Source organism: Saccopteryx leptura, chromosome 9 (assembly GCF_036850995.1).
Source record: "Saccopteryx leptura isolate mSacLep1 chromosome 9, mSacLep1_pri_phased_curated, whole genome shotgun sequence".
Classification (NCBI taxonomy): Eukaryota; Metazoa; Chordata; class Mammalia; order Chiroptera; family Emballonuridae; genus Saccopteryx; species Saccopteryx leptura.
Window position 1 is genome coordinate 8,915,551 of NC_089511.1, and position 25,825 is coordinate 8,941,375.

Consider the following 25,825-nt stretch of genomic DNA (forward strand, 5'->3'; position numbering starts at 1 on the left):
TCTTATGCTATTTGTTGTCTACATTTTTAATGTAGTACTTAATATTCACTATTTGTGTTGAATAGAATTGAATATAGTCTGGGTATTTTTTTTTTTTTAGTTAAAAATCCATATAGATCAGAGATACAAAATAGGTTTCAATGACTTGAATGACCCAGAAAGGGAAAATCTGAATAGATAAAATTGAAGAATGATGTTGGCTATATTATCCAGTTTAAAAGATGGACATACTTTTGTTTAAGTATGACTTATATGGTTAATTCAGACTAGCCTTGCCGAAGGACTGTTACCACTTTTGCATCTCAGACAGAGCTTAGCTTTGCTCCTCTCCTTCCCTGTTTGACTGTTTGAGGATCTGCTCCTCAGTGGCATGGAAAGAAGCTTTCATTTCATCAGTAGAGTATCGGAAATGAGTGTTTAGTAGTAAGTGTGAGGTCATTTACTGTATAAAAATATTTGTTGAATGCCTACTATGTGCCAAGCACAATGCAGTTCTCTGGAGATACATCAGTGAACAGGAGCAATAAGGACCCTACCTCGCTAAAGCTTATATTTCACTGAAAAAAAAATTAAACAAGTATGAAAACATATAATTTCATATTTAATAAGTGCAATAAAGATAATCCAGAGAAGAGGATAACCCTGAGAGAATATTGAAGGAATGTCTCCCTGCTGGGATGACATATTACCAGATGAAAATATGAGGGAGAATCCTCCTAATTTGCAGTTATTCAAAATTGCTATACTGTTAAGTACAGTACCAGTACAATTATTTGTTGCAAACCTGGAAGTGGTACAAAAAAAAAGTTGCCCAATATTTGACAATTTACTCAATTAAAATTCATGTTGATGGCTCATTTTGAATGTTAGAAAATCTTATATCAATATTCTGTAACCTTGTTCCAACTTCATTTTCAGGGTCCTTTCTTACATTTGAGATTATTGGTTATTTGCCAGGCTGTCTTTATTTGACCTGCCTTGAAACCAACTCACTGCAGTCTTTTCTCTGGGGGTGTTTGTCAAAAACCACCAGAGACGATTGCTTAATAGCACAGCTCCCTAAGGCAATGATTGGAGGAAACATAAGCTAACCAGAAAGCTTACAAGAAAAAGTTTGTAACTATATGCTGTTTAAAAGACATACTTTTGATTCCATGACTCAAATAGGTTGAAAGAGAATGAAAAAGACAGTGATTAATAGAGAACTGGGGGGGGGGGGGGGGGAGGCTATGTTAATATTACATAAAATACACTATAAGACAGAAAACTAGAGGTAAAAGAGGACATATTATGACAAAAGGGTTGATTCATTAAGAAGATACAGCAATCATAACCATATATGCACCTAACAACAGAAAGCAAAACGGGTAGATTGAAGGGAAAAATGAACAATTCAATAGCAGTTAAGAAATGTCCAATTTCCCACTTTTCAAGAATGGTAGAACAGTGAAACAGTGTGTCATCAAGGAAACAGACAACCTGAAGAACTTATAATCATCTCTACCTCCCATGTGTATAAATGACACACTCCACCCAACAACAGCAGAAAACACATTCTTCTGTCCTTCTTAAGTGCCTATGGAATTGTCCAATATAGATAATTATAATAGACCATAAAACAAGCCTCAGTAAATATAAAAGGATCACAATAATATATTGTTCTCTAACCACAATGGGTTGAAATCAGAAATCAATGACAAGAAAATTTGAGGAATTCACAAATGTGTGGAGATTAAATTACACATTTTTAAGCCCTGGCCAGTTGGCTCAGCGGTAGAGCGTTGGCCTGGCGTGTGGGGGACCCGGGTTCGATTCCCGGCCAGGGCACATAGGAGAAGCACCCATTTGCTTCTCCACCCCCACTCCCTCCTTTCTCTCTGTCTCTCTCTTCCCCTCCCGCAGCCAAGGCTCCATTGGAGCAAAGATGGCCTGGGCGCTGGGGATGGCTCCTTGGCCTCTGCCCCAGGCTCTAGAGTGGCTCTGGTCGCGGCAGAGCGACGCCCCGGAGGGGCAGAGCATCGCCCCCTGGTGGGCAGAGCATCGCCCCTGATGGGCGTGCCGGGTGGATCCCGGTCGGGCGCATGCGGGAGTCTGTCTGTCTCTCCCCGTTTCCAGCTTCAGAAAAATACAAAAAAAAAAATAATAATAAAATAAAAAATTACACATTTTTAAATAATCAGTCGTTCAAAGAAGAAATCATAAAAAAAGCTAGTAAATACTTTGTGATAAATGCATATAAAGACAGGATATATAAAAACAGGTAGCTAACATTGTTTCAAAGTCTGAAAAAGATGTTATAAGAAAGGGAAATTATTGACCAGTTTCCTTCATGATCACAGATACAAGAACCCTTGATAAAATATAAGCAGGTCAAATACGTATGTGGAAAAGGTAATATATCCTCCTGAGTTTGCTTTATTCCAAGGAACGAAAGGTTGGTTTAACATGTAAAAATTTATATTTCAATGTAATTCATCATATTAGCAAAACATGAAAAGCATTATGATTATTTCAGTAGATGCAGAAATTTTGTTAAATCATTTGACAGAATTCAGTATCCACTGATGTTCAAAAGAATTTTCAGTAAAATAGGAATAAAAGGGACCTATCTCAATCTTATAAAGGGCACCTATCTATGCCAATAAATAGGATTTTTTGTTTGTATGGAAACGGACAAATGGATTCTGAAATTTATGTGGAAATGCAAAGGATCTAGATTAGCCCACAGACAATTGGAAGAAGAAAATGTTGGAGACACACACTACCTGATTTTGAGACTTACTACAAAGGGACAGCATTCAAGAGAGTGGGAAATGGACCAAGGATAGATAAATAGGTAGATTGATGGAACAGAATCGAGAGCCCACACTTACAGGTTCGATTAATTTTTGGCAAAGTTGCCAAGAAAATTCATTGGGGACTGTCAAGTCTTTTCAACAAATGGTGTTGGAACAACAAGATAAATCTATGGATAGAAATGAACCTTGATCCCTCCCGCACGCCACACACAGAAAAGCCATTTTAGATGGACATGGGCTGAAACAAAAGCTAAAACCATTCCGCTTCAAGGAGAAGAAGGAAATAGAAAATATCTTCATGAATGTGAGGTAGGTCAAGATTCCTTAGAAAGGACACAGAAAAGAAATAAAAATAAAAAATTTTTAATTAATTTTCATCAGAAGTGCAGTTCTTCTTATCAAAAGGTCCTATTAAGAAATTGGAAAGGCGGCCCTGGCCAGTTGGCTCAGCGGTAGAGCGTCGGCCTGGCGTGCGGGGGACCCGGGTTCGATTCCCGGCCAGGGCACATAGGAGAAGCGCCCATTTGCTTCTCCACCCCCACCCCCTCCTTCCTCTCTGTCTCTCTCTTCCCCTCCCGCAGCCAAGGCTCCATTGGAGCAAAGATGGCCTGGGCACTGGGGATGGCTCCTTGGCCTCTCCCCCAGGCGCTAGAGTGGCTCTGGTCGTGGCAGAGCGACGCCCCGGAGGGGCAGAGCATCGCCCCCTGGTGGGCAGAGCGTCGCCCCTGGTGGGCGTGCGGGGTGGATCCCGATCGTGCGCATGTGGGAGTCTGTCTGACTGTCTCTCCCTGTTTCCAGCTTCAGAAATATACAAAAAAAAAAAAAAAAATGGAAAGGCAAGCCATAGAAGAAGCAAAAATATTTTTAATACATATATTGACAAAGGACTTTTATATAGAACATATAAAGAACTCCTACAAATTGATATGAATAAGACTAACAACCCAATAAAAAGGGCCAAAGAGTTGAACAGACACTTAAAATAAGAAGTTAAAATAATGATCAACAAACACCTGAAAAATGTGCTCATTATCACTGTTTGTCAAAGAAGTGTGAATTAAAACCTCAATGCAGTAGCATTTCACCCACTTGAATGGCTGCAAAGACTGACAACACCCAATACCGGTGAGGATGTGGAGCAACAGGAACTTTCATACTTTGTTGGTGGAGAAGTAAATGGTAAACCACTTTGGAAAACAGTTTGGCAGTTTCTGACAAAGTTAAGCATACCGTGACCCAACAGTTTTACTCCCAATGAAATGAAAACATATGTTCACACAGAAACATGGCTGTTGCTGTTCATAGGAGCTATATTCATAATAGCTAGTATCACCCTGGCCAGGTAATTCAGTTGGTTAGAGTGTCATTTTGATATAGCAAGGTTGTGGGTTCGATCCCCAGTCAGGGCACATACAAGAATCAACCAATGAATGCATAAATAACTGGGGCAACAAATCAATGTCTCTCTCTCTCTTAAAAAAAATTAAGAAAATTAAAAATAATAGCTAAAAACTTATAATAGACCAACTGTCCATGAGCAGATGAATGGATAAATGAAATGTAACATATTCATACAATGGAATCATACTCTGCAATTTTAAAGCTTTGCTACTAATACATCTGACAACATAGTTGAACCTCAAAAAATATGAAGTGGAAGAAGCCAGACATGAGAGCACCCACTGTGTGATTTCATTGATATGGCAACCCAGAACAGCCAAAACTGTTGGAAGGAAGTCTCAGGGGTTGCCAAGGATTGGGAGGGTGTATTGACTGCAAATAGGCACAAGGGACCTTCCTTTGAGTGACAGGACTGTTCTATATCTTGACTGTAGTGGTTGCATAGCAATATACACTTTAAAAACTCCATCTATACACTTAAAATAGGTACGTTTTTCATGTAAATTGCACTGCAGTAAAATTGATATTTTAAAAAGACTATCAACACCAGATGTGGGCCAGGTGGCTGAAATTGTCCTGCGTTGCCAGTGACGTTTTAAAAGGATACAGCCACTTATAATTACTATTACTATTTTTGATCTACTTTGACTTTCAGATTTTCTTTCTTGGAATATTCCTGCTTCCAATTCGTGCTTTGTTACTTGGATTGATTTTATTGCTGGCATGGCCATTTGCTGCAATTTCAACAGCATGTTGTCCTGAAAAGCAGACCCACCCAGTAACTGGTTGGAGGAGGTAAGAAATAGTTATGTCTAAATATTAGGTGAATCAAGATAAGGAAGAGTGATCATAGTTTAGTTAGCGATTGATAGTTCTTTTTCTGTTACCTACTCAATTTTAATTATAAATATTTATGTTTGTTTCTCAGATGAAACTTTTTCATTTATGGTCAATAGAAACTACTGCCCAAGAACAGATAATCTGTTGAAGTTGTAACTTCCTAATATTCAGATTGTTTCGTTTTCTGAATTAGTTGCCAGGAGGTGTTAGTCCCTGGTTCTCAGGACCCAGTGAGTGTACCTGAAACCACTGCCATTGAAAAACACCTGTTTTGTTTTTTTGTCTGCTCTTCCTTAGTTTTCACATTTGCTTTTGTCCCTCTGTAGTAACTACACACTTTATTAAGTGATGTAACTAAGTAGACTGATTATAGTCTATTTATTCATTGCCTTAGTGCTTATTATGAACAACAATTTAATTATTAGTCAGTATAGCCTAACTTTATTAAACAACATGGAGACCCACTGGAACTGGTTTTCAAGCATTCTGTAATTATATAGCATGATATTAGAGAAGAGACAAGATGATGAATTACAGTTTCTAGTAAAAGTTGTTCCCATTGGGCGGAACCCCTTGTTACTCTACGTCTGTTCTGAGAGTGGAGGCTCTTCGCCTGGGATTTCACAGAAACCTGCCGATGGGTTTTAGGGCCCTGTTAAACTCTCTGAAATTGTGCACAATTTTTTTGTACACAAGCGACTATTTCTTTCATCTGAACCTCAAATGAGACTATATCCTCCAAATATTTTGAGAAACACTGTTTTAGGAACTTGTAAAGACATACGCATTGTGCTGTTCAATTCAAGTTCCGGTGAACAGACATCAGCATGAAACACAGGCTGGTTTGAGCTGGAACTGAATCAGTGTCTGGCAATGCCCCGGGGAGAAATAATGCCACTTCAGTCCTTACAAATCACACTCCTGTGTTTTATAACTCAAGGCATCACGCACTGATTCCTTTCAATTATTTCCATGGTTGCTATTGTTACTGGTTTATGGAAACCCGTGATGATGGAAGGAATAGTCTAAAAATCCAGAAAACAAAATAAATGTTGGAAAAGGAAATCCTATTTTTGCCAGTTAGACCAGTGTCTCCACCTCCTCTCAAACAGGGAACACTGGAGTTATTAGGTAGGCAGCCGGAGACATTCAGCTCTTTAAAAAAAAAATCCAAAAAACATTTTAAGTAGAAGCATTTGACAATGAGGAATGTGGGATACTTGGGAATGTAATTGTTAGAAGCTACCTCTCTCTAAATCAGAAATAGGAGGCGTAGGAAGCCGTGAGAGGGTGAGCTTTCTATCCTTATGGTAAATAGAGAGCTTAACTCAAAACGAAAGTGCAAGGAGGGCTGCAGTCACTTCTCTGTGCCCCTGGGAAAATCCTTGGGCTTTCTGGGCCTCACTTCCTACTGTGAAATAGGAGTCAGACGGCTTTCTCAGTAGCTCGTGGCTTAATAGTTCCTCGCTATAATGTTACAAGATTGTTGAGAAAATTAGATGCGAAGCCCATTTGTTTAAAAGCTCTCATTAGCTGTCTTATGGGAGGTGAGATACTACATAGTGTTTCATTTTCATGAAAGGCTGTGTGCTTATTTGCATACTGAGATTTCTAGGAGTGTTTTATGTTTCCCCCACTCATCTGAGCTCATCAAGGACAGAGTCTGGACCTGACCTGTCTCGTGTGTCCGGCACAGTTCCTGGCACAGTGTAATGAATCTATTCAATATTAATCTTTAATGACAGATTTCTTTTTGAAAAAAGTAAGGCATTAGATTTCTGGAATTGTTTATGCACACCTCTGGTTCAAGGACGTGAGGTGGTGAATTTTCTTAAGATCCTTGATGATGTCTTTGAAGGCTGACTTTTAAAAATAATTCCTAAAATAACTCTGAGAAGAGTTTTAGCAGAGAATTCTAAAAGTATTTGGGGAGACAGCAGCATCTTTGTGACACAAATGTAGATTTCCGAGGAGGTCACTTGGAAGGGCTGTCCTAATTTCAGTTTCTCAGAGGGATGTGTGTTGAAAATTCATTCTTTCCACATTAGAGTCACTGAAGAGCGAAGCCACATACTAGCCATGCATTCTTGGGAAAACTACTTCTCTGTGCCTCAGTTTTCACATCTGTGAAACGGGGATAATAATAAATAATACCTACTTCATAAAATTGGGCTGAGGATTCAAGAAATTAATATACTGTATTTAGAATAGTGCCTGGCAGAAAGCGCTCCATGAAGTGTCAGCTATTCTTCTGAGATTAGATTTTAAAGTGAAGTGCTCTGATATGTTTGGGTATTCACCTTGTGCTTTAGTGCAGACGCCAGCGAGAAAGCCAATTCTGTCTTTTCTATATGTCTGTTCAAAGGGACGTTTCCCAACCAGTTTTGAAGTTTCTGGGTCGTGCCTTGTTCTTCACGATGGGGTTTATAGTTACGGTGAAAGGAAAGATCGCGAGTCCCGTGGAAGCACCCATTTTTGTTGTTGCTCCTCACTCATCATTCTTTGATGGGATCGCCTGTGTCGTGGCTGGGCTGCCTTCGATGGTGTCTCGAAATGAGAATGTGCATGTCCCTCTGATTGGCAGTAAGTATTCATAAGGTAACATAGATAAAATAGTGTCATGGTCATGCCTTCAAATTAAAAAATCCTATTGAGTTTATTGGTAGACTTTTAAGAACTTTACAATAATGACCTATTTCGAACACGTTTTCTTTTAATGAGGTACTATGTTGAAAGAATGACTTTCTGGGGAAAAAACACTTTTCTATTTATGTGATTCTTTTAAAATTTTATTTTTATCACTGTACTGTCAGCTTTTTCTGTTTCTCTGTATAAAAGACCAGTTTTTCAAATACCTAACAAGCTTCTTTTTTTTGAGAAAGAATTCAAGCAAAAGAATTTGTGAAAACACCCGTTGCATGCTATTTCATGAATGTCTCTGCAGGGTATGAAGCTGATGAACACGTTTTTTGTCTCCTAACTCTGTTTTCTTCATTTCCCCCAAATCTCCATGAGGGACCAGTGCGTTAACTCTTTGAAAATTACGATGTGGAACAATAAGTGCTTCCTGCCATAAAAAATAGTAAAGCTAGTGAAATGTTTTCCCCAGCAGATGCTTGGCTCTCTCCCTAGGGTCGTGGTCTCCAAGTAACTGCTCCCTATTGTCCCAAGGTCCTTGCAAGCATCAGATGATGAGGAGAGAGTGTGAACGTTGTCTGGTGTTGCCTTGGTACTAGGCAGAAACAATAGTAGTTCTTGCAGCTGTGTCCTTCAGCTAAGAAAGACCCTCTTTTCCGCTGAAACTCCCTGCTTTGTGTAGTAAGGCATTTGCCTGAAAAATTTGTGGGCAATAGAGTTTTGGTAAATTGAGGTTTATTTAGCACGTGCTAGGAAGTTATGCATTTAGGAGACTGCTGTGCTGAAAATTTTAATACAGTGAATAATAATAATTGCTTTTTGACTCCTGGGTTCTATGAATTCACATACTCAATTTTCGGGGTGTCCCTAAAATAAAATTATATAATCTTGTAGTACATTTGAAAGGCTTAATGTCAGTTGAGGAAAAAGACCTTTAGGGAGCAAATTGTACTAGCTTTTCATATTCCTGCTGCTAACTTCTGTGAAATCAGTGAACTATTTGCAGGTATAAATATCCATCTCTCCTTTTGAAACTGGAGTTCTCATACACTTTGAATTAAAGGTTTGTCTTTTTCAAAGTTGTTCTTTTTTATTTGCTCTCATAAAATTTGTTTAATAATTTACTCAGTGTTACTACTTTAGCCAAAAAAAGAAATGGTTTGGTTGTGAATGCTTTTGTCTGTTTGTTTTAAAGGACTGTTACGGGCTCTGCAGCCAGTGTTGGTATCCCGCATAGACCCGGATTCCCGCAAAAACACAATCAATGAAATAATCAGGCGAGCAACCTCGGGAGGGGAGTGGCCCCAGGTAAAATGCAGTCCTTGTTGCTGTAACTGTATTTTTGCAAACGTGTTCATTTGGATCCACAGAGAGCAGTCTCGTGGGGACACCCACGCTGGTGTCTTCCGCGTACGAGGAGCAGAATCAATGAGTGAGCCTTAAGAAGTCCCTTTCCCCGTGAGATACTCCTTGGGATTAAGTGTATCTTTCTTTTCTATTTTCTATTTTTTATTCTCCAAACTCTTAGAACTGGTTTTTACCTTGTGTTATAAAAAATACTTCCTACCTCTAAATTTATTCACCTTTTAAAAGGTGAGATAGTAATACTCAGGGGTCCTTAGCAGTATGACGGGTTTGTTAAAATGTAGTGAAGATCTTGACTCTTTCTTATCTGGAGTCTATTTAGATGGTGCTTTTCAGCTCATGGGGGCGTATCAGGACACCTGTAGAAACTTTTCAGACTTGACCCTCTGACCACCTCCAGCCCCTGGAGTGAATGCCTTTGGAAGGGGAGGGAGAGGCAACATTTACTGGATAAAGAACGCCGCCTGGGTGATACTGATGAGTATTCCTCTACCTTCGCCCAGGGGAAAGCAAGCGACCCCGGCAGAGCTGGTGGTCCTGCAGAGATCTTGCCGTCCATGGTGACTTACGGGTGTTACAGCACCCAGGGGCGTATGACCAACCCGGAGGCTGTAGAAACTGAGGCATGTGAGGAATGGTTTAAAAAATGACTGGGGAGAGATGGTATTTGAAATCCTAAGGGTTCCATTTTTCCCTTTGGATCCAAGAAACATAGCTAGGACGGGGAGGTGAGAGTTAACACGCAGGTCGATTTCAGCTCATTTTGCTCATTCCAAGGAACTTTCCGTCCAGAGGTAGGTAGCATTGTCCAACTTGAAACCCTTTTCTGGGATTGTCTAAACCACCACTTCAAGGGTGGGTGGGTGGGGATGGGTATTGTAGAAAGAATTCGAGCATTGGAAATGCTAGGTGCCATTCAGTGCCCCTTCCAGCTCTGAGACTGGATGATTCATGGTTAATAGTGTAACTGTAGAATGTCCACTGAATAAATCATAGTTGACATTGGATCCCACTGTCATAGGAATCAGATTTTTTTTTTTTAATGGGAGGATGGAATGGCACCTATTCATAATTACAGTTTTACAAATAACTTCTTATGGTAGCAATTTAGCCTAAAGATGTTTCTCTCTCTAATTATGATAAAAAGCACATCAGGAACTTCTGGAGAAGCACGGGTGTTCTATTTTGTTTTATGTAGTTGGCAACTGACGTGTTGTTATGTCATAACTGCTTCAGAAAATCAAGCAGCTATTTTATTCGGAGAATGGGAAACTGACCATGATGCACGTCTTCCACGTGGAAAACGTATGGGAGTGCGTTAAAAGCTGAAAGCACTTCCTCAAAAAGAAATTAACTTGTGTTTCTCACGTCAACTACTTCACGGAAGCATAAAGCATATCGTAAGCAGCCCGCTTCTCCTGTTCCCTCATGCACGTTGTCGAGAGTGGTCCCATTTAACGGGCGAGCTGAAACGGAGAAGTTGGAGACGACTTGGGCAAGGGTGTGCAGCGGCAGAAAGGATGTGATGGCCTCAGTGTACACTTGGCCATGACTCGGGTCTCCATCTTCTCCATCTATTCAGAGCCTAAGGATCTTCAAGAAGCATTTGCTAAGTGTGTGCTTGACTCAAAGCCTTCATCTATTTTCTGAGTATTTTAACGGTCAGACTCCACTTCTTGTAGAGGAAAAACAAGTCCCAATCATCTGATGCTGGCTCCCATTAGAATCAAGGGCAGCCTTTGATTTCGTCTTTGATTGATAAGAATCGGCAGCTATCTGTGAAGTGATAAGCAAGTGAATAATGAGCTAATCTATTCATTAGACTGAAATATTAAATCTATTCCTTTTCTCCCAAGATACTAGTTTTCCCAGAAGGTACTTGTACTAATCGCTCCTGTTTGATTACTTTTAAACCAGGTGAGATAAATTAAATTATGTATTGTGACAAAGCAGTATGGGAGAGTTGTCGAATGATTTGATAGTAATACACAAAGTAACTTGTGGGTTTGCTCTGAGCACTTCTTCTTTTCTGATAAAACATTAATGTTATGAAGCCACAAAGCTCACTTCTTTCCTTTCCTTGTGGTATAATAACCCCTTCTTCCTTGGAGTGTGTGCGTGTGTGTGTGTGTGTGTATGTGTGTGTGTGTGTTTGTGTGCATGTGTGAGTTTGTGCAGAACCACTAGCAGATTTTTCTGTTCCTCTGGGGTCCTGTGTGTCATCAAGTAGAAAACCTATTTCATTGATCATTATAATGTCTTCTAAGGGTCACTTCATTTTTTAATATTATCAAGTCACGAGTTTCATAGTAATGTGCAACTGTATATGTAATTTTACAGTAATTGGTATTACTTTTAAAGTAATCTATTGAATTTATTGGGGTGGCATATTGGTTAATACAATTATATAGGTTTCCTTGTCCAATTCTATAACACGTCATCTGTATGTGGTATTGTGTGTTCATCACCCCAGGTCAGGTCTCCTCCCATCACACTTATCCCCGTTCCCTCTTCTACCTCCCCCCCCCCCACGCGTCCCTCATGTAATCTGCACCTGCTCTCTGTTCATGAATTGTTTTTTTGGGTTGTTTTTGCTTAATTCCTTCACCTTTTTCACCCAGCCCCCCAGACCCCTCCCCTCTGACAGCTGTTATAATGCTTTATGTGGTTCCCTTCATTTTTTAATATTATGGTCATGAGTTTCACAGTCATGTGTAATTTTAGATGTGATTTTATAGTGACTGGTAACACTTTAAAATGTTTCTGTACGGACTGCCAGGACGCTCCCAGCCAGAGGTAGAACTCACTTCTGGCAACGGTAGTAGTTCTCGCTGATTCAAGCATTTGGTTTGGTCTAGATTTTTCTGATTTTCTCTTTGTCTTACTATTTTGGTTGTTGCTTAAAAAAAAATTCTGTTGAATAATCAGTATTTGGAAAATGAAAACAAATGGAGATGTAAAGAAATTGTGTTTTAAGTGACGGGCACACTGTTTGATATTTTGCTTCCATAATTCTGAGTTGTCATAATCTCTCATTTTGGTAAACACTAGGGGTTTACTGACATTGAGCAAATATTTATTTATGTGTACTCTTAAACATTTCAGCATATGTGTGTCATTTGTTTCTGTTGTAAGACTTGTACTCATAGGAACAACACGTTACAAATTTTTTTTTAACACGTTATAAAATTTTGTCGTGGTTACAGGAGCCTTCATCCCCGGGGTCCCCGTGCAGCCCGTGCTCCTCAGGTACCCGAACAAGCTGGTAAGCGTCCTGTGTCACTACGGGGAGACCTTCACACCTTCCCAACAGCACAGACTCCCTGCCGCCCGTTCTGATGTTTGAATCCAGGTCTGACCAGATAAACGGCGGAAGCCGATGGCGAGACTCCTCCCCTTTGCCACATTCCGTTTTTAAATGTTGGCAGGAACGGCCCATTACTTGTTGATGCCAGTATTGCATTCTGTTTTGGCCATCACTAAACTACAGAAGGACACTTCTTGACCATCTGTTGTATTGTCACTACGATGATATGATGGCATCTCAGATTCAGAGTGTCGTTGGAGAACTTGCATGCGTTTGTAATGTTCATGAAGCCTCTAAGGAAACTTTTCCGGATTCACTGTCCTTGCTGACGGACGAGGGGGGAAGAGGCAGGATGAAGTGGGACAGGCCTGGTGTTTCATTACTGGCTCAGTACTTACTAGCTGTGTGGCTCTTGGCAAGTAGTGAAAGACAATACGTGAGAAGGACCTAAAATCCTCTCGCAAGTCCCGAGTGGTCTCAGGAAATAGTGTCCTCTGCTCCAGCGAGGGACGTGACTGTCTTCTGAACATTGACTGTGTCACTGTTTCCCTAAACACAGATTAGTGGAGGATGTTTTGGTTCTGAGAAGGACTTGATTTACCTGGGAATTTGCACAAAAGGCAAGATATAATTATTTAAGATTCAGAGCTCTTGATCACGTCAACTTTCCATTCAGTGGCTGGTGTCTCAACCTTGGACGTCTGTACTTAAAATTAAAATCTCTCCAAATTTTCCTCCTTGTATTTCTGGCGGGGAGTTTGCATTTGTCATTTATTCAAATTCCTTCCCTTGGCGTTACGTTAAATCTTTCTCCCAGATTACTCTTTCTCTTTTTTTGGAAAACTGACATATTTTGGGTTTTGTAAGCAAACTCATTATCCAGATACATTCATATTCAGAGAAAAATAGCTAAGCATGCACAGTAGGTTTTTTTAAAACAATCCAGAGCAACGTAGCGCCATAAATAGGCGGTGACGTAGGGAGCGCACCTTTGCTCTGCAGGCGTGCAAGTCAAGGACGCAGAGTGGCCACTGTAGTGTAACAGTAATAGTACACCTGTTTCGTTTTTCAACGTACTGCTTTTAATTCGGAAAGCACATGAACACCAGTATTAAAACCAGGTTTCTGTTTCATTTGGAACTCTCTGAACTAACAGTTTCCATCCTCTTGTTATTGTAGGATACGGTGACTTGGACGTGGCAAGGCTATACATTGTAAGTTGCTCCTATCTGTTATTTATGTACATTTTATTCTAGTGAAGAAAAAGGTTTGGAAAAAAAAGACTTGTTTTTGTGTAAGTAAAGATTTCCAGTCAGATCCTTAAATCTTGTATCTGATAAGTCTCTATAGAGAGCATAATAACTATCTTTCCCATCAACCCGCAGTGTCTCCCATGGGCAGAATTCTAGCCATGTCATGTTCTAGGGGGTCTTAAATGTGTGTGTACCCGCTCTTAAGAAACATGCCAGTGACCTAGTCTGCATCATGCCTAGCTTTAATTTTGTAGTTTCATTTTCATAGGTATATTGGTTTAAGCAGTCCAGAGCAGTCCCGTCATGTGGCCTGAAATGAGGGTTGAGAAAGCAACTAACCAAGCTTTCAGTTCCGTCCTGGGCTCTTAAAAGCACAGGGCTCAGCAGTTTCTAAAAATCCCTCTGGAGAGGAGAGGAATGCAGTTTCACTATGAAGCAAGCTGCAATGAAATAGGTCCGTAAATAGAACAGAGCACATTGTCTGACCTTCTGTTCAGCGGCCTGTTTATGTTTCGGTGAAGAGCCACATAAAACATCTGGATGTGAGGCCTTGGCCGAAGGGCTTTCTCAGCGATGCCTGTTTTGATACTGTTATGTATAGAATTCAGGTAGCATTGTTGATGGACAGGTGACAAGCCCTTGGGAACATTTAAAGGAAATCATTTGCCCTTGAGTATGCTGTGGGCTCCCTTAGACTAACCTTTCAGACAATCTGAACAACTTCTGAAAGTCACATTTCTTTTATGCTTCCTTTCTCCATGTCATGTGTATGAATGGCTTTTAAATAATAAATTCAAGTCAGAATAGGTAACTGATGAACTCGTTGCATCTGCTAATGCTGATTAACACGTGACATGCTTGTGTGGCTCTGATGCCTCCATCCTCGAGGTTAAGTGAACGACCCCCAAGAAGAAGCACATACATCGTAAGGGATATCTAGACATTATGTTACCGTTAACTCTTCAGGAAATCAATTTGTTCATTTGGCTAGAATGCATTTTTCATGGCACTGCTGGTTTTGAATGGCTGGTTTGCAACACTTTATACAAGGGGAAATTAGGAGAAACAAGTAGTATGAGAGCATTTTAGAAAAAAAAAGTACTTAAAATTTGGGTGCATAGTGTATTTATATTTCTTAAGGCATGTCATCCTTGGGGTCTTCTCAGATTGAAATTCCTTAAGGAGATAATGACTTTGGCTTCACCGTTCAGTCAACATGACATTTTTTTTTTGTCCAGGTAGATATGAAGGTCAAATAAGAGAAAGCTTTTCTGGAAGGGGGATAGAGTTAGACACAGAGGACTGTACTTAATCTAGCCTTCTAACCTGGGAAGTGTGTGATAGGGGGAAAAGGAAAGAGGAGAGGATTCAGAAAAGAAGAGAAAAATGTATTGTTGGAGGTGAAGATTTCTTAGGACTCAGAAACCACCACAAATTCTTGAAAAGGTACAACGTTGTTCTGATCGGACGCCACATCGCACTTCCCGTGGGGCTCTTGCCCCCCCCCCCCCAGTCTTCTGATCCGCCACACAGTAGAGGGAGCAGTGTGTCCGTCACTGCTGAATCCGTTTCCTCAGTGGCCCTTGCTCCGAGTGCTACCCTGGACTCAGATCCGAGCCAGAAATTTTACCCCAGGACTAATAAATCTGGGAAATGAACTCAGAGAAGAGGCAGCTATGGCAAAGCTGTTCTGTGTCAGGCAAAGAAGTGCCCTTTGGTTTGTGTGTCCCGTGGGCAACACAGGTGTACTGAGATCTTAGGTCTGGCTTTGTTTACCTTTTTTTTTTTTTACCATTCAAAACTTTCAGAATAGTATGACCTATTCATATCACTAACTTCCAAAGCACAATCATTTGAACAATTTAAATAATTAGAGAATAATTTACTTTATGGCAGGAAATATGAAATTGACTTTGTTTGCCTGGGGTTGATAGTGAAAGTTTTTTTTTTCCCTTGCCGAGGCAAAGTTTGAGAACTAATACTTATATGAACAATTTATAATTAATTATGGAATTTGTACATCTATGTTCTGAATCTCCTCTTTAACTACATTCCTTGTTTACATTTCTAAAATCTTTGTCTTAAGTCCCTTCAAGTGATTTTTTAAAGGTAAATTATATTTTAGTTTCCTAATAGTAAAAAAAAAAAAAATTAGTATTTTCATAAACATGTTATCTAATCCATTCTGCCAGATATCTGGGTCAACTGCCCAAATGAGGCGAAATTAAAATCCCATAGAAATCTTATTCAGAGAGTCTAAATATATACGAGAAAGCTTCACATTGGAAAAACTATTTCAAAAATGGTCTTAGAGAGGGTTGATCATGACCACCTTTGTGAGAGCCTGTGTCTGGCTTTACAGGGAAATTTGAGACTTTGCAGGATATTTCCTCACAGTGGGGACACTTCTTAGTAACTGAGACAATTATGATCAAGTTTCTGCTTTTCAAAAAGGCCAACTGATTTTGTTTTTGTTCTTTTTAATATCAGAAAAGAGTTTAGTAATGCAATGTTCTACTGGCGAGTTAGCCCATGAACCCGTGAATGTACCTTACAATGTGGCCATGGGTAGTTTGTCGAGGGACACGGGCCTGGGAGTCCCAAGTCATCCTGGGGACGTCACACTTGGGGGTTAGCCGGCTGAGCTGTGGCTGTGACTCACACATACATCCGTGGGATTACATGGGAGACTGAGCTTTGGAACATCAAGAATAGTTGTCTGAGCCCAAGGAGTGTTTAGCTGCCACGTGGCGTCTCTAAGCCCCAAAGATGTATGTGTGAAGGGTGACTGAGGGTGCTGTGTATAGACAAAGGGGTTGCTGAGTCACAGTAAGATGACCCTTGTCTTACCATATGAAGGGGACCTTCTCTTTTTCCTCATCAGCGTTCAGCTCTGTGTGCTCACCTGGTGCCAGCCCTTCACGAAGGTGGAAGTCGAGGTAAGTCATTCCAGACGTGGCCGGGGAGCTGGAGATTCGGCCTTGCCTTTTCTTTTGAATTCCTCGTCTTGCAGAGACCGGATGTGCAAAGGCTGGAAGAGAATGCCCCCCAGGTGTATATCGAAACCCACGTGATCAGGTCTGGCCCTTAGAGTTATATCAGTAAACATGTCTAGCTTCTGGTAACCTCTGACATGGAACCGGTCCGGCTGGCCAGATTTGCATCACCTGTTACTAGGTGTTCATTCCTTTCACTGCTGACCTCTGCCAAGTTTAATGTTATGCCTTCACAGCCCGACCAAAGGGAACCCCAGAAGCTGAGAGCCTCACAGGACCCTAAAGAGTATGGTAGGCTCTGGGAGGGCTAAGAGCTGTGCTTGGGTCGTGGGAGGGGCACAGAGCCCGCAATCCTGTGTGGCAGGCGGCTCGTGTCATTCACGCGAGTCTTGGCTTGAGCGGCAGCGGCAGCTGGGGAGTGCAGGAGGAATTAGATCACTCTGAAAGTACGGACCACATTTCCAAGACTCAGAGTTGTTTCCAGAGCTGTTCTTAGTCTCCAGGAATGGTAATGGAACGGACCCCTGAATTCAAAATCTAGTTGGCTTTACTGATACTTACAGGGAGCCTGAGAAGAGAGGGTCAGATATGTACCCGTACTTCTGAGTTTCCTCTAAATTCACCCCGTCTCCCGCCACTGCAAGATCTAGCAACAGAGGTGGAAATGCACATAAAGTTGTACTCTTTTGTAGAGCACATGTGTCAGTGATCAGACTGTGTCACAACAGAGGGATGCAGATTTCTCTTTCATGTCCTGACCACTGTTACCACATTTCCTTTCTGTGTTGTGACCGGCTGCCTGCCGGCACCCTTTCTTCCTTTCTTCCTTCTTTTCTTCCTTCCTTTCTTTTTCTTTCTCTCTTTCTTTTTCTATTTCTCTCTTTCTCTCTCCCTTCCCCCTCCCTCCCTTATCTCCTCTCCCTCCTTCCTTCTCTCTCTCACCCTATCTCCCAGTTATAGTATTTGCATTCCCTAGCCAGATCTCAGACGTGTTTGGATAATATTTTCTAGCAAAGATAAGAATGTATCCTTTGTTTCAATAACTTCACAAGCCAAAGGGCTTTCCACCAGTTACAGACACCTGGCTTGGTAGGGAGTTGACATACTTGAATGGTACTGCAGGGCACGAAGATGGGATTTGTGGACTTCAGATGTAGTACTCTTATTTTAATTATATGTATTTTAGATTAGGGTGCCACCTCTCACCTGGCACAGTCGTTAGGGCCGCCTAACGACTTTATGACTTTTGACTATTTTTATTCTCCACTGTTTGGATGTAACTGAAAACTGGACCCCAGCTGCCCTCTGGACACTAAGCCTGTCCACCCCCTGGTCGGGCCCGTCGAGGTCGGGCCCTGGCTCGGAGGTGCCAGTCTGCACCGCCCCACACGCAGCTTGGTTAGAAGGGCGAGCTCTTTCAGTACACCAGCTTCAGTTGTCTGGGTTGTTCTGAGACACCTCCTCTCTCTCCCATTCCTTCAAAATTGATGGAAACCCTACATAGTGTTTTTGTTTGTTTGTTTTGTTTGTTTCTTTTTGTATTTTTCTGAAGTTGGAAACAGGGAGGCAGTCAGACAGACTCCCGCATACGCCCAACCTGGATCCACCCGGCATGCCCACCAGGGGGCGATGCTCTGCACATCTGGGGCGTCGCTCTGTTGCAACCAGAGCCATTCTAGCGCCTGAGTCAGAGGCCACAGAGCCATCCTCAGCGCCCAGGCCAAATTTGCTCCAATGGAGCCTTGGCTGTGGGAGGGGAAGAGAGAGACAGAGAGGAAGGAGAGGGGGAGGGGTGGAGAAGCAGATGGGCGCTTCTACCGTGTGCCTTGGCCAGGAATCAAACCCAGGACTCCTGCACGCCAGGCCAACGCTCTACCACTGAGCCAACCGGCCAGGGCCTACATGGTGTTTTTAATATAGGCTTTTAGAACTTCTTCTTTAATATTAATCAGGGAAGAGCTCATTACTTATGGAAGGGTCAACTACACTTAAGTAGTTTATTTAAATATCTGAATACACTAAAATGATTCCTAATCTGGAATCAGAAGTGGGCCTTATAGAGAAACTCCATTGCACAATCGCACACAGAGACATCACAGAGGTACCTGTTCTAGCAAGGCTCATTTCTCCTGGACCTTGGTAGAATTCTGGAGTTGGTGAGTAGTAGTATAGAAATGAGTTATAAAAAGAGTGTTAGCTACGACCCAGCAGAAGGTGCCTGAGGCCAGTTACTTAACTCTCTCTAAGCCTGTGTACTGGGGGGGTTGGGGGGTGGAGGTCACACATATTTTACAGGGTCATTGGGATTTAATAAGATGACTTAAGTACTGTCATATGACTTGGTTCTGTAAGCATTCACTTTTATTTCCCTTATCATGTAGATTTTTCTGTTCTTTCAAAGAGGAAGCTGCAAGTGCTGTGCATAAGTACCTTCCTTGTTTTGCATTTTCTCTTAGAAAATTTCAAAGTAGAATGGTGGAAGAACTAGCACTGTGCATTTGTTAGGCTGACCTGTTACGGTCTCCTCTTACTGAGACAAAGACAGTGGGGCAGTGCCAGTCACTCATCAATCTCTCCAAGTCCTCACAGATTTAGGAGAAAGGAAGGTGCCTGTGTGGTCAGGACACAAGGAACAAACCAGTTCTGCTGGCACCGAGGAGTCGTAGAAAGGACTGGCTCCGGAGGACAGGGGCCCTTGAGTAACAGGCTGAGTGTTGGTCAAATAAGTTTGTAAATATGATATATAGGTTTGCTCGCTTATAGTTTGCATTGGATGTGGGGGACAGGCTGTAAGCAGGCAGGGTCTTTATACCCTAAGGCTTAGTTTTAAGACTAAGCCTTTCCCACCCTAAGTGACTTTGTATCAGAGACTTCCTTGTTTGTATATTGATTGAATTAAAGGTTTTGATTTCTACGCTATAAAATGGGGCAGACCGGGAGCTTGCTCTCTCTCGGTTCCTGACATTAGCATTAGAGGAGAGATCAGAGAAAGGCCACGTGGAGGAGAGGAGAGGCAGCCAAGATGGTGGAGTGCTAAAGGAGAAGCCAGTTTGTGCAGAGTTAGTGCAGAGAGGAGATGGGGAACAGAGGTGAATAAGGCTGGTGAGGTACAGACCTTTGATTCTAGGAAACTCAGATAAGTCAGTGGCTTTGGGAGCCCTGAATGGAAAGGGAAGTGTTTTCCCACTGTGTGTATTTCTTGCCCGCCAGGTGCAAGCTGGGATTAAAGCTAATGGCCCACCAGTTCTTGGCTCTGTTATTTCACTACTGTCTGTTCGAATCAAATGCAAACCTGCACTGGCCAGGCGGCTGTGATGGTGGCGGTGGATACTGGCTTTACACTGAGGAATTTGACTTTATCTCGTGTGCAGTCTGAGGCCCAGGAGGAAGTAGGAGGCGCTGGGACTAAAAGGTGCAGACAAGGGGTGTTGGTGTGGGAAGCACATCCCTCGTCAGCCTCCTCCTCCCCTGGGAGGAGAAGGGGCGGAGCCAGCAGGGCCGAGGCCCCAGGAGGACTGCAAGTACTTACGGAGGGGGTGGAGTCAGCCCCAGGTGCGCGGAAAGGGACTTGCAGTTCCGGAGAGCTGTTGTGAGGGTGGGGAGGCTTCCCTCTCCCCACCCGGGCTCTGGCACTGGGTCTAGGGAGTCAACTGGCAACAGGTAGACCAAGAGGGGAAAAGGAATACAAATTTATTAATTTTTAATATGTGCACAAGGGCATCACAGGGAGTAAAAACTGAATACTTAAAAAAAAAGATGGGTGGGATTTTTGAGAGGTCATATACCTTCTTGCTAAACGTAGGGCAGGGAGAATGTAGACCACTTCAGGGAGAGTTAGTGACTTTTAGGAGAGACAGCTGGGCCCTTAGAAGAGCAGATAAGAGGTGTAAGAGGGGCGATCCAGTGGGTCCGAGTGGGATGGCAACCTCTGGTCTCCTCCCCTCGGATATGAGTCAGTCTCCCTGTCGGATGAATCTGTGCAAGAAGGGATTAGGACAATTGAGCTCCTTTCGGACAATCTGCCTGGAGACAGATGAGGCTCAGAGAAAGCCTCTCCCTATTTGCTACTTTGCAAGTGACTTCAGCTCAAAATAGCCACACACGCAGGTAGCATAGTTTGAGGGTGGCATGTCCCGACCTTCTTGACCGTCATCTCCGTGGAGGTGGAAGGGGACCTGCAAGCTGAGAAGCGAGGCCTGTGTTGACACAGGTAAACATGATGGTGGCAGATGGGGAGGGGCCGGAGGAGAAGCAGCCAGGCAGGCAGCAGTGAGACGCAGTCCCGGCTCCATCACTCGATCCTCGCCCTTCACTGAGACGCTGAGGAAACAGACTCAGGACTTGGGAAACGTATCTCAGCACAGCTGCCGAGATGAAGGAAGACCTTCGGCCCAAAGAGAACAGACAGAAAGCTATTAAATTATATTTTGAGGCAGTGTGCACACCCCCCTCCCCCCGGGAAACTGATGTGGCTTTTAAGCAGCTGTGAGGACACTGTGGGCGTTAACAAGAGTTTGTAGTGGCCTCAACCCATCAAGGTTTCCTTTAACATCCCTCAGTGGTCTCTACAGGGGTGAGACGGTGGGGACAGGAGAGGTGAGCGAGCGTTGGTGACAGGCACCACGGGTGTGGCTACAGTGAGAGTCTAGGTGACAGAAAGGCCAGGAGAAAGTGTTGGACTCCCTAAGACCAGTGTCGAGAGGCAGACAGATGTCGCAGGAAGGGCAGAGAAGGAAGGACAACCATCAGGTTCTTGTCATCTGGGCAGGACCAGGTTAGAGGAGAAGAAACGCGTCAGTAACACAGAAAAGGTCTGGCTGCAGATGTCAGAGGAGAGGCGGGGGTTGTGTGTTTGTCTCCCTGGCTGTGCTAGAATGGAGCAGGATGTCAGTGACCAGGTGAGGGGCTGTGAAATCAAGGGGCCAGCAGTGTGGCCCCTGGGGATGATGGGAGAGTGAGGGTCGAAAGGAAAACGGGGGTCCTGCCGTTCCTGGGGTATTTAGACGCCTCCTAGAGGACAGGGTTTGATAATGGCCGTCAAGCTCCCTCTTTGTGGAGGGTCTTCCTTCCCCAATGCTGCAAGCGGAAGCAATGTAAGGCTTTGCATAAAATGGAAATGTGCTAGAGGGCTAGGTCTCACCCAAGGGGAGGCTACTGTCTTATTAGAATTCCCATCGACTGCTCTGGAGGCCTGGGCCCTGAGCGTCACATCTGGACTTTTAATTATTTTTAACTCAGTGGATGTTTTTACCCTCAAGAATAAAATGGCATGCCAATCTGAGTGTTATTAAAAATCATCTTATGGAAAATACTGTCTGTATTCAAAGACCCAAACCCCTCATTCATTGTAATAATTAACAGTAGACCCGCAACATATTTTTTGGGGGTGTCTGTCTGTGCTACAAATCACGTGTATTATGTATAAATGATCGTTTGGCCTTTTTTTTTTTAATAAAGAATTATAGGGCGATTTAAAACTTTATTATACTATTCTGGTAGGGATTTTATGAACATTAGTTTTAACATACTGTTTTCTTCCTTGGATTTCATACTGAGCAAATCTAAGATTTTACTGGAATAGGATGGAGGAAATTTGAATAGTTACTTGCAGAGGTTGACGCTCTGGATAGAAAGTGATGTGGGGACCTCTGGTGGCTCAGTTTATTTTTCCATCTGAAAGAGTTGCCGGATACTGATCAGAAAGCTAGACGCAGAATTCCCGTTGGGAAGGGTCTCAAGCCCTCTAGTCACTCTCTACACTGGCCAGGAGAGGGGACGCCAGGAGAGGGGACGCAGGCCCATCGGGTGGAGTAACTTTCCCAGGATCCGGCAGCCCAGCCCAGGCAGCAGGTGTTGTTTCTGCAGCACGCCCTGTCCCCTTGGGGAGGATGTTGACAAAATAAATGTGAAAAGTACAATGGCATAGAGCAGATGGTCTTATCATTCCCAGCGTTCTCTCTTTGAAATTCCACGTGCGCCCACGCCACCCCCTGCTCCCCCCTCTGTTCGTGGTCTCACCGTCTCTTGTGGGTTAATTGCCGGGTTTTGCTGCTCGCAGCCTCTTCCTCTTTGCTCTTACCCTCTCCCCACCACCAAAGGTACTGCCCCCAAACTGGGACCTGCTCATGTCGCTCCCTTACTCAGACTTCATCTCTGAGTCACTGTTGCCCCTTGGCTTTTTAACATGACACTAACAAGATTTGAAAGTGGGCCCAGGTGAGTCCTGAAAGAGGTGTTATTTCTACAAATCTTTCTATTTTCTTTCAAACTGTGGCCCAGCACCTATGTGTGGCTTTAGCTGTATTGTTTAACCCCTTCGAGCACATTCCTTTATCCAATGGAAATGGTAGAACAAGCCTCAAGGAATTGTTAAGACCCTAAGAGAAAGTCCTCAGCACACAGTAGTTGCTTAATGGATGGATTTAGCTTATTGCCATAAATATCTACCCCGGAACATGGAAAGTTCTTGGAGGGACGTCACTGTCATGGTTTTAGGGCTTAGTGCAGGGTCTGCTGCTTAGCAGGTGCCTGAGCGGTTTTTGTTGAATAGAAGTGAGCTATGGAGTCTTGGGTCAGTCATGTGATCCTTGTGAAACCCAATTCCTTATGAAAAATTTTGGGAAGGCCAATGAAATGCTGTAATGCATGTAAAGCATTTAGCACCGTACCTGGTTCATGGGTATCATTTAAGAAAACAGTAGCTGCTGGCAAAATCGTGTTTATCCTTAAAAAGCCAAGGTCAGCCATTAGCTCTGTGCAAAGCCTCTTTGGCTGTTTTCTTTTCCTTGACCACTCCTGGCCACGTTAGTCCTTTCCTATCTCTCACTCTCTTGCGCTAGGAACGGTGGTTCGGGGGGGGGGGGGGGGAGAACAAGAGTTTTAGAATCTAGCAGACCTTGGATGGAGTCCTGGTCATGTGACCTGTAGGACTTTAAATAAGTTAATGATGCTTTTTAGCCCTGTCTGTCATTGGGGGCCATCAGGGTAGTGATACTTAGCACACACATGCTGTGTTGATCTAGCCTATAAAAATATCTTTCTTCTTGAGAAAGTAAATAGGATGTCATTGATCTTACCTGGTATATAGTAGGTGCTCCAAAAGAAAAGAAAAGAAAAGAAAAAACATGGCATGGCTTAAATATGGCACCAAAACCTTGTCGATGTTAGAAAACTATTAACAAAACCAAGGATGGCGCAAATGAGGCATCACAGAATATCACCTAGAGAAAATTGTCAAATTTGGCCCTGGCCAGTTGGCTCAGTGGTAGAGCGTCGGCCTGGCGTGCAGAAGTCCCGGGTTCGATTCCCGGCCGGGGCACACAGGAGAGATGCCCATCTGCTTCTCCACCCCTCCCCCTCTCCTTCCTCTCTGTCTCTCTCTTCCCCTCCCGCAGCCGAGGCTCCATTGGAGCAAAGATGGCCCGGGAGCTGGGGATGCCTCCTTGGCCTCTGCCCCGGGCGCTAGAGTGGCTCTGGTCGCTACAGAGCGATGCCCCGGAGGGGCAGAGCATCGCCCCTGGTGAGCAGAGCATTGCCTCTGGTGGGTGTGCCGGGTGGATCCCGGTCGGGCGCATGCGGGAGTCTGTCTGACTGTCTCTCCCCGTTTCCAGCTTCAGAAAAATACAAAAAAAAAAAAAAAAAAAAGGAGAAAATTGTCAAATTTAAATGAGGATAGCCTGACCAGGTGGTGGCGCAGTGGATGGAGCGTTGGACTGGGATGCAGAGGTTCCAGACCCCGAGGTCGCCAGCTTGAGCGTGGGTTCATCTGGTTTGAGCAAAAAGCTCACCAGCTTGGACCCAAGGTTGCTGGCTCGAGCAAGGGGTTACTCACTCTGCTGAAGGCCCGCGGTCAAGGCACATGAGAAAGCAATCAAGGAGCAACTAAGGTGTCACAATGAAAAACTGATGATTGATGCTTCTCATCTCTCTCCATTCCTGTCTGTCTCTCCCTATCTATCCCTCTGACTCTCTCTCTCTCTCTCTCTCTCTCTGTCCCTGTAAAAAAAAAAAAAAAATTTAAATGAGAATAAAGCAAACTATAGTGTTAAGAAAATGCTAGAAAGCCAATACTGAGGGTTTAAACAAAAAAAAAGCAGATGACATGACAAAACATAAAGTTTGATGAGATGATTAAAACGTGGCTGATAGAGGAATGGGTGGAGAAGATAAACATAAGAGATAAAATCATCATCGTGGTAAGATTTTCACACAAAGGGGAGGGTGTGGTAGTGCGGCTCTGACTAGATGCTCTGAGTAGGGACAGCTTCCCCACTTCCCCACTTCCAGCCCCCGGGCTCATTGGCTCCTCCCCTCTGCCGGAGCAGAAGGTGATCAGAGGCCTCCTGGGAGAGTCCAGGGATCAGACCAGGAAAGGGAAAGGACGACCCAGCAAACACCCAGGACGACCCAGGGCTGGGACACTGGTCTCCCGGGTCTGAGCTCTGTCTTCCCTCCACTATGTCATGTTACTGAGGCGCTAGAAGGGCAGGGTTTCTAGAATGATAGGTAACTTACAAATTAATGCCTTTAGCATTTGCCTGAGTCCTGCCCACGGTTATCAAGGGGTGTGTTTATCTTTCAGTTCATGCCTGTTCAAGTACCGAGTGATGAAGAGAAAAGAGATCCCGTCCTTTTCGCTGGGAGAGTCCGGAGTTTGATGGCAGAGTAAGTGTCCCGAGGAGATTAGAATCAGTAGATAGTTTGAACATGATTAGTAAGTGACATTTAACATAGTTTTAAGGATTTGGGTGTTTTGTTCCTAAGATCCTCATTTCCGAGTTTATTTTGGTAAGTATAATAATGCACCCAAGAATGTGGCCAGTAAGACAGTCAATAAATACTCTAAACAGCTGCAGCTCCAAACTAATGGAATTGCGTCTTGGCCAGAAGACGGGCAAGGGTTCAGGAACCAGACGAGACCAGCCCGAGCCTTCCACCACCCGAGCCTTCCACCGCCCGCCCGAGCCTTCCACCGCCCGCCCGAGCCTTCCACCGCCCGAGCCTTCCACCGCCCGAGCCTTCCACCGCCCGAGCCTTCCACCGCCCGAGCCTTCCACCCGGTGGATTTCCCCACGCCCGCCAACACTGTCAGACAAGCTTTGTGATGGTCTGAGCAGTTCCTGCTGCAGCCCCGCCCACCTTCTGTCCCCTCAGCCTCCCTGTAGATGCCACAGCGGCATCAGAGGCACTAGAAAGGAAAACGTTTGCCAGGAAATACCATAGATGCAA

The 25,825-nt window shown here is 43.5% G+C and overlaps 1 protein-coding gene across 1 annotated transcript in view; it reads left to right on the forward strand.

The window, feature by feature from the left end:
- The window catches only part of LPCAT2 (lysophosphatidylcholine acyltransferase 2), a 61,031-nt gene that overhangs the window by 2,527 nt on the left and 32,679 nt on the right, over positions 1–25,825 (forward strand). Inside the window, exons 2-9 of the mRNA XM_066349130.1 lie at positions 4,855–4,994; positions 7,405–7,622; positions 8,872–8,984; positions 10,898–10,958; positions 12,248–12,306; positions 13,528–13,562; positions 16,486–16,540; positions 25,179–25,261. Coding sequence (XP_066205227.1) covers positions 4,855–4,994; positions 7,405–7,622; positions 8,872–8,984; positions 10,898–10,958; positions 12,248–12,306; positions 13,528–13,562; positions 16,486–16,540; positions 25,179–25,261 — 764 coding nt within the window. The remainder of the gene's footprint in view (positions 1–4,854; positions 4,995–7,404; positions 7,623–8,871; positions 8,985–10,897; positions 10,959–12,247; positions 12,307–13,527; positions 13,563–16,485; positions 16,541–25,178; positions 25,262–25,825) is intronic.